This window comes from Marmota monax, unplaced genomic scaffold (genome assembly GCF_021218885.2).
Source record: "Marmota monax isolate L192 unplaced genomic scaffold, Marmota_monax_Labrador192_F-V1.1 WCK01_AAM20220418_F8-fsc00001, whole genome shotgun sequence".
NCBI classification, from domain to species: Eukaryota; Metazoa; Chordata; class Mammalia; order Rodentia; family Sciuridae; genus Marmota; species Marmota monax.
Window position 1 is genome coordinate 56159175 of NW_026693777.1, and position 8400 is coordinate 56167574.

General features: G+C 41.4%; 2 protein-coding genes across 6 annotated transcripts in view; one reads left to right on the forward strand and one right to left on the reverse strand.

Annotated features, from left to right (window-relative positions):
* Positions 1-2053, reverse strand: part of Ccpg1 (cell cycle progression 1) — a 67014-nt gene extending 64961 nt beyond the window's left edge. For all 5 annotated transcript variants that reach the window (XM_058584824.1, XM_058584822.1, XM_058584823.1 and 2 more), the window contains exon 1: positions 1913-2053. The gene's annotated coding sequence lies outside the window, so the exon portion shown is untranslated. The remainder of the gene's footprint in view (positions 1-1912) is intronic.
* Positions 2054-2178: 125 nt separating this feature from the next.
* Pierce2 (piercer of microtubule wall 2) lies at positions 2179-6626 on the forward strand. Its single transcript, XM_046461521.2, has 2 exons — positions 2179-2464; positions 5937-6626. The coding sequence occupies exons 1-2, from the start codon at positions 2447-2449 to the stop codon at positions 6282-6284; spliced, it is 366 nt and encodes a 121-aa protein (XP_046317477.1). The 5' UTR covers positions 2179-2446; the 3' UTR covers positions 6285-6626.
* The last annotated feature ends 1774 nt before the right edge of the window (positions 6627-8400 follow it).

Here is an 8400-nt window from a genome sequence, read left to right on the forward strand (position 1 = left end):
TGTGAACTAAATAATTATGCTACTTACCTATCCATACCCAACATAACAGTAACAGAAAATAAAATAAAAATAAATGCAAAATATCAGACATATAAAATATAGTACTCAAAGTGATTCCATGTTAATAAGATTAAAATACCTGGTTATAATAATGCTTAAAAATAATAAACAAATTCTGCTACTTTCAGATCTTTCCAGTAGGTCCAATCTTTCTTCACCTGATGAATTTATAGGAATTGTCCAGACTTAACTCATGAAAGGCTAAGTACTTTTATCTTTGATCTTACTGTACAAGGTGGAAAAAAAATCAAAAAATGCTAAGTACAAATGCTAAGAATTATTATCATCTACATTTTTTATTCCTTCCAATGCAACTAATTCATTTATTTTCCCTTCTTCTCTCCAAAATAATTTACTTTTAAATTCATACAGTCTGTAGATTCAGCAACAGGGACTGTTTTTGTTGTTGTAAATACTTTTTAAAGTAATGTTTGATTAATCCATATAAATGAAATGAAACTGCTGCATTCCTTTTCTTTCTATAGAAAATTTGAAAAATACAGCAAAGGGGGCTGGGAATGTGGTTGGAGAGGTAACGCGCTCGCCCGGCATGCGCGGGGCGCTGGGTTCGATCTTCAGCACCACATACAAATAAAATAAAGATGTTGTGTCCGCCGAAAACTGAAAAATAAATATTAAAAAAAAAACTGCAAAGTAAAGAAAAAATAATTCGTACTTGCACGTTGAATATCTTTTGGCCTTATTTTTCAATAGAAATATAAGCACCTTCTTATTCTATATCTTGGTATTCAAAATTGTCTCTAATTACACTATCTTCTAACCTGTTTTTATTTTAAAATAAGTTTTTCCCAAAGCCTTTAAATATGGTTTAGAATTTTTTTTCCAGGACTAGGTATGAAACCCAAGGCCTCCTGCATACTAGAAAAGCATAAATAGTAATAGTAAATTAGTAATAGAATAGTAAACCATTCACATTAGCTATGTATGACAAATAACCCTGGGAAATGTGGGGTCTAGTCAACCCTTAAGCCAAAGTATGATCTGCTAACAGTGTCATCTCAAGCACTACTTAGTGGCTGTGACCTTATGGCAGATTACTCCCAAAATTCTCAATACTAAAGTACTTATCTATTCTAGTTACAAGAAACCTCCATTCTGGCTTTAATAAAGCTAGAGGGGGATAGTGCAAATTTCACCACTCAACCAAATACTTTAATTGGCTGAGTTTGTTACAATTGTCGTTCCCAATGGCAAAGAGTTGGGGTTCATTAAATACAGCCAAATATGTAACACACACAAGACGTCGCGTGGGACAGCTGCTACTGAGGACAAGTCCTTTAGGAAGACTAGCTAAAGGAGGCCGCTGGAGAGAGAGAAAGGTAGGGAGGAGGAGGCTGGCGTTGGAGGAGAAATCTCAGCTGCATTGTTTTACCTTTACTCTTTCTATTCCTGGCATCACGGGGCTCAAACGTCATCAAAATAGAAAGACCGAAGAGGCAAGCAAAGTGACGCACACGTGTTACCATATGGATTCCATCAGTCCGGACGAGAATCGCCTCAAGCCCTACCCGGCAAAGGGAGGGTCCGCTGGGGCATCAGCTCCCCCACCCCGGCAACCCCTCAGGACTGCACGCTGGGGTCAGAGGCTGCAGACCACAGGACCTGACGCCTCAGGGGCCAGCCCGGTCCCCGGGGGCTCTGGACTGGGGTTCAAGGAGCTCGCCCGTGGGGCCGCGCGCGCCAGGGGTCAAGTTCCCCCTCGAGCAGCCCCGCGCAGGAGGGAGACCTCCACTCTGCCCCCGCGAGACGGCGGAGCTGAGGGTGTAAATTACGGCTGACTACAGTCCGCCCCGACCCCGCTCCCGGGGTCTAAACTCGCCCAAGACTGTACCTGACGCGGCAGCGCCACCTCCACCAGACGCAGCCGGCTGTCACTGTGGCGGCGGTCACGGCTTCGGGCGCCAGTGACGCCTCTCTTAAAAACAACAACCTGCTAGGAGGCGTCCGCAGCCGGGAGGCGGCGGCTGGCGAGGTGCCCCAGCGCATGCCGGGACTTGTAGTCCACCCCGCGCCTCAGGCCCGGCGGCGGCAGAGAAGAGAACTACAACTCCCGAAGAGGAGTGCAGCCTGCCCTGAGGAGGCCAAAGGAAGCTGGGGCAAACCACCGCGGATCCTCACAACATCCGGGCCCCGGCGCCCGCGGCCAGTTGCTATGGAGACAAGCTGCAACCACTCGAAAGGATTCGCGGTTTTGCCAGGCAATACAACTCCATGGATTAGGCAGATCGTTTTATACAGAGGGATCCAGCCAAGGATTCAGACTTTTTGCTGCTTTAATTGGGTGTAGTTTCCTGGGCAGTTGCCGGACTTCTTGCCTTCCGCCGCAGGAAAAGACTCCGTTTGCCGAAAAATTGAGGAAGATAGAATGACGGACTGCGACTGGGTGGGTTTGTGCAGAAGGCTAGAGTTTTTACATTTTCAAATGTAAAATGAGCGCTTAATTAAGTCATTGTTGATCTGAAGGTATAAATGATATTGGGGAATGGTACACACTGGTACTCCAGGGCAAACTGGCGGTAGTTTGAACAAGAATACCGTAGCTTAATTTTAATATCATGTTTATATACATTGTGTCTTTTCCAAAAAGGATATGAGGGGAAAATACACTTATAATCACTGTAAATGGTCTGTGGAAAGTAAGGTTTAAGCAATTTGGAGGACTTAATAAGACCTGGTCTCAAAATAAACTAAAAAGACTGGGAGGGCTGGGGCTGTAGCTCAGTGGCAGAGGGCTTGCCTCGCATGTGTTCCATCCCCAGCACCACATAGAAAATAAGTTAAAAGTATTCTGTTCATCTTCCAAAAAAAAAAAGGGTTGGGAATGTAGCTCATGAAAGAGGGCTTGCCTGGCATGCAAAAGACTTTGGGTTCAATCCCCAGTGCTACAAAAAAAGGAAAAAAAAAGTTTGAAAAGGGCATATGCCGAACAAGAAGAGCCACATTGAAGGCCTGTGTGGTTAAGTAAAAACAACACATAATTTTGTTTCTGAATCTACAAATATTTGAGAATTATTGATATCGCCAGTTATTGGTGAGGAGTCCTGCTTTCCCACATGTTGAAGTTTGAACATTATAGAAGCATGCTGAGGCAAGCATATAAAGCAGGGTTTATTTAAAAAGGGGTAACAGATTTCTCCCTGGAGGGAGAAGGGGGCCATAGCTGGTATCCTGGTACTCCAAGAAGTGAGGTGTTCTACTCTTTTTTTTAAGTCCTAGTCTTATCTTTCTCCTACCTGCATCTGTGACTAGGCCCTGGAATGCTCGGTAGGATGGCCCAAAGGTAGGAAACAGGTGGGCTGAAGGGGGAAGGGCAGGTTGGAGAAGCCAAGGACACATTAACATCCCCTAGCTCCCTGTAGGGAGGGGCAAATTCCTGGAACAGGTTACCTACATCACAGATTGGAACTGGGCAGGTTCTTGATAAGGGTGGAGGAAGGTCTCTGAAGGAATTAACATTTCGATCCCTTAGGGGATGACAGTCTCCAACTTCCCAGAATCACTCAAAATTGGCCTCCTTGATCCGACCTGACTCGATTTACCTATCTATACTGACTGCCTGATTCTGGCTTCATTATCGTGGAGATCTAAGATTTCAGTCTAACTTACAGATTTTGTGGTATATGTTAAACCAACAAAGTTTATCAGCTAATTTGTCTTCTGTTTTAACTAGATTTGGTTTTCTTTCATTTCTTATATCACTCTCTTCTGATACTATTGAAAAAGTAAAATGTTCATAATATGTATTTGCACTTTTTGTAAAAACGAAATTCTTTTTCCTCTATTGTCTCATTTTTTTTAAGAGAGAGAGAGGAGAGAGAATTTTTAATATTTATTTTTTTAGTTTTCGGCGGACACAATATCTTTGTTTGTATGTGGTGCCTAGGACCCACACGCATGCCAGGGAGCGCGCTACCGCTTGAGCCACATCCCTAGCCCCAAATTGTCTCATTTTTTTAAAGGTCCCTTATGAAAAAGGAGTGGGTAGAAATGGAAGTGGGGGTAGAGGGATAGATTTGGTTTTCTGTATTACATGTTGAGCCAAACTGATCAGAATTTTAGAGCCAATGACAAAAAGGGTTATTTGATGAAAAAAAGTTCTCATGACTAAAGGCAATAGTATTTACTTTAAAAAAAAAAAAAAAAAAGCCCACAATCTGGGATATAACTCAGAGGTAAAGCATGACTGAGTTCAATCCCCTGCTTTATATGCTTGCCTCAGCATGCTTCTATAATGTTCAAACTTGGGCAATCTGCCTAGGTGCCCATAACAGTAAATTAGGACCAGGTGCAGTGACCAGGTGTGTAATCCCAACTGCTGGGGAAGCTGAGACAGGAAGCCAGCCAGGACAATTTAGCAAGACCCTATCTGAAAATTTTTAAAAAAGGGCCACGGATGTAGCTCAGTGATAGAGCACTTGCTTGCTTCATGCATGAAGCCCTGAGATCAATACCCAGTTAAAATGAAAAACAGAAAGAGACATTATTAAAGATAAAACATTTTTATACACGTGTTAGAAAGCTACAAGCAGTTTTGCATCCATTTTTTTAAACATCTTGCTGCCTCCTTCCCTCAAATGACTAAATTTCAAATGTGTTTACTATGTCCATGTCTGTGCCACACACTACATGGACTACTACAGCTCCTCTCCACTTTTACACAAGGCTCCTAGAGAAACCAAAGCAATTTTATTAAAAATTACACCATACTTTCCTTAAAACCCTTCAAGAGTTTTCCATTGCTTTTATCTTATTATTTTTTTTTTCTGGTACTTGAGATTGAACTCAGTCATGCTTTACCTCTGAGTTATATCCTCAAACCTTTTAAGATAGGGTCTCACTAAATTGCTGAGGTTGGCCTCGAACTTTTGATTCCCCTGCCTCAGCCTCCTGAGTCCCTGCATTACAGCCATGCTCTATTGTGCCCTGCTCAAAAAAAAAAAAAGAGAGAGAGAGAACTGAACCCAGACCACTCTACCACTGAGATACATCCCCAATCCTTTTTTTTTTTTCTTTAAGACATGATCTAATTTGCTGAGGCTAACCTTGAATTTGAGATCCTCCTGCTGCATCCTCCCATATCACTGGGATTACAGGTATGCACCACCACAGCCTGCTCAAATTTTTACCATAATTACCAAGATCCTGCAAGATCTGGCTTCAGCCTCTTATATTATCTAAAAACATTTTCACCCTAATTTACGTGACTTTGGCCAAGATTTTTGCTTCCATCTCTTTTCCTACCTTGCTTTCTACCTTTAGGTTTAATAAAACTTCACCAGAACAGCCCTCCCTACCCCCAACACTAGATTAAAGCCCCCCAGTATATCTTCATATCTTGTATTTTTCTTCATAGCACTTATCCCAGTTTCCCAGTTGTGCTTATTCTGTTAGCTGTAATTCTTTGTTATGGCTATCCCCTAGAAAAATTGAGGTATACTCCCTCTTCAGCTATGACTATTATTATAAACTTTTCCTATAAATTAATTTTTTCCCCTCAGTACTGGGGATTGAACCCAGGGGCACTTTACTACTGAGCTATATCCTGGCCCTTTTTGGTTTTTTGAGACAGGATCTCACTAAATTGCACAGGCTGGCCTCCCTAATAGCTGAAATTACAGGCATACACCACCATACCCAGCTTGATTTATAAATCTTTAATCAATTTTCATAGTGCTAGTATAACATGTTTATGAATATTTTGACAAGTTTCTCTGAACCAAATAAAGCTCATTTAGCAGGTAGTCTTCAATACCCTCAAGGGAATAGCATTTCCCCCCCAAAAAAGGGGTATGAAAGGAATAAGTTTAATTCTATTTTTTAATAATTGAGAATGGTTTTATATATTTATCTTTTAGGATAAGAAGAGTACTTCAGCTTCAAAGTCAGACACAGGAATGAAACCTGAACAACTGCTTCCTTGTGTGAACCCTGGCAATCCTGTGTTTTCCTGTATGTTGGACCCAAAGACCCTCCATACAGCTACTTCACTATCAAAACCTCAGATGATTATGTACAAAACCAATTCAAGTCATTATGGTGAATTTGTTCCTTTGCCACAGTTTCTCCCCTGCAATTATACTCCAAGGGAGCAAGGATTTTCAAACCATATTAGCGCAACTGGACTTTATCAAAATAACAGTCTAAATACTGCACCTGATAGAAACAGAACCCTTGATTTTCCTAATTTTCAACATACTCTATGAAAATATATTCCTTTTGCAACAGGGATTTACTTGATGCTTTGACTATATCCCTTGTGGCTTTGAAACTTATGTTTTGTTTTGTTTTTTCTTTTTCCTAACCTTCTCCCTGATCTTCTCTTTCCTAAACTTTTCCCTGATGTTATTGATCTCTTTTTCCTCAATCTTCTCCCCATAGTCTTTTTCCCTGACCTTCTCCTTTCTGATCCCTCCTCCATAATCTCATGTTCTCTGAATCACCCCTGTTCCTGCTGATGGGTAGAATCACAGCCTTTGGGACAGGAGTCCCCTGTGTTTCTCATTTGCTAATGAAGCAATAAACCTTCTTTTTCCTTTTTCTCAAAATCTTGTCCTCGTTATTGCATTGGCATTGGGGATAAGGACGGAGCTTTCAGCAACACTTTTGACAATTTAAGAGAAAATATGCCTTAATTTGTTTTTGGACTTGTAGATGTGTAATGCCAGATTTGTGGGACCCCAGTAGACCTCCAGGAGCCGAATCCGATGCAATCACATAAGAGTCTTTATTGCAAGCTCGAGCCTGGACTCACAACCGTTTCCGATGCAGCATTCCCCGGGAGTGAGTCCTGGCCCTTAGTTCAGTGAGGATTTATAGGTTTTGGGGGGATACTCTATGCGTCACAACATCACACAGCAAATCATTTCACACCATGGGAAAATCAAACAACTACTCTTAACATTGATTAGCACGTTCACTGGTGGGAACAAGTTGGGTAAGGATGATTGGTGAGTTCAAGTGATGGATACATTTGTACTGATTGGTTTAGGCCACGAGGGGTTGCAAGAGTGTATATGCTAAACTGCAGGATGACCTGGCTGGGGATGTGGCTCAAGCGATAGCGCGCTCGCCTGGCATGCATGTGGCCCGGGTTCTATCCTCAGCACCACATACAAACAAGGATGTTGTGTCCGCCGAAAACTAAAAAAATAAATAAATATTAAAAAAAAAATTCTCTCTCTCCCTCTTAAAAAAATAAAAATAAATTAAAAAATAAAATAAATAAACTGCAGGGTGACCTAATCTTCTTACCAATCACCAGAAATTACTGGGAAGGTCACCTGGCATTTCAGATATTTTCCCTGTCTCATGGTGATTGGTGGTTGCTCACCTGGCACTCCAGATCTTTCCTGTTAAACAACTCAGCAGGGTTGATGTGTGCCTAGGAGCCTTGTGTGGGTTTTTCCAAGGACAAGGGTCATGCCCCCTCCCTCTGGACAGGCCTTGAGGTAGAAGCTGGTTTCTAAAAAATGGAGTCACATCAGTTTCTCAGATGGACAGAATGACTTTATTTATTTTTATGCAGTGCTAAGGATCAAACCCAGTGCCTCACATGTGCTAGGCAAGCACTCTGCCACTGAGCTATAGCCCCAGCCCAAGTATGATTTTTAAAAATAATGTTAGAACGCCCAATTTAAAACATAGATTTGAATCAATTTTCTTAAAAACCTTTTTAAGAAATAAGGAATTTCCTGCTGGAATTGTGGCTCAGAGGTAGATTGCTCGCCTAGCATTGTGAGGCACTGGGTTTGATCCTCAGCACCACATAAAAATAAAGGTATTGTGTCCACCTACAACTAAAAAAAATTGAAAGAAGGAATTTCAACTGATAACTAAATGATAGTGAACTTTTAAATAAAAATGTACTTGAAAATAGTAAAAGTTAGAAAGTATGTTTGTATGTCCTAATGGGAATGAAGCACAGGAACTTGCACTTGCTAGGCTAGTGCTACATGGCTTAGCTACAGCCTCAGCTCTTTTTTTTTTTTTTTTTTTTTTTTTGGAGACAGGGTCTCCCTAACTTGCCCAGGCTTGTCTTGCACTTGGGAACTTGGGGTCTTGTCTCACCTCCTGGGGAGCTGGTATTACACACATAAACCATCATGCCTGGCTCCTAGTTATTAATACATGTACTCCAAATCTTTCAAAATGATTTTCATGATCCTATTTATCTACTACTTATTGAGACAAAAGAACACAGGAGTTCTAAGGAAAAATCTGAATTAAGAAAGACTCTGGGGTTGTGGCTCAGTGGTAGAGCGTTTGCCTACCATGTGTGAGGTACTAGATTCAATTCTCAGCACCACATATAAACAAATA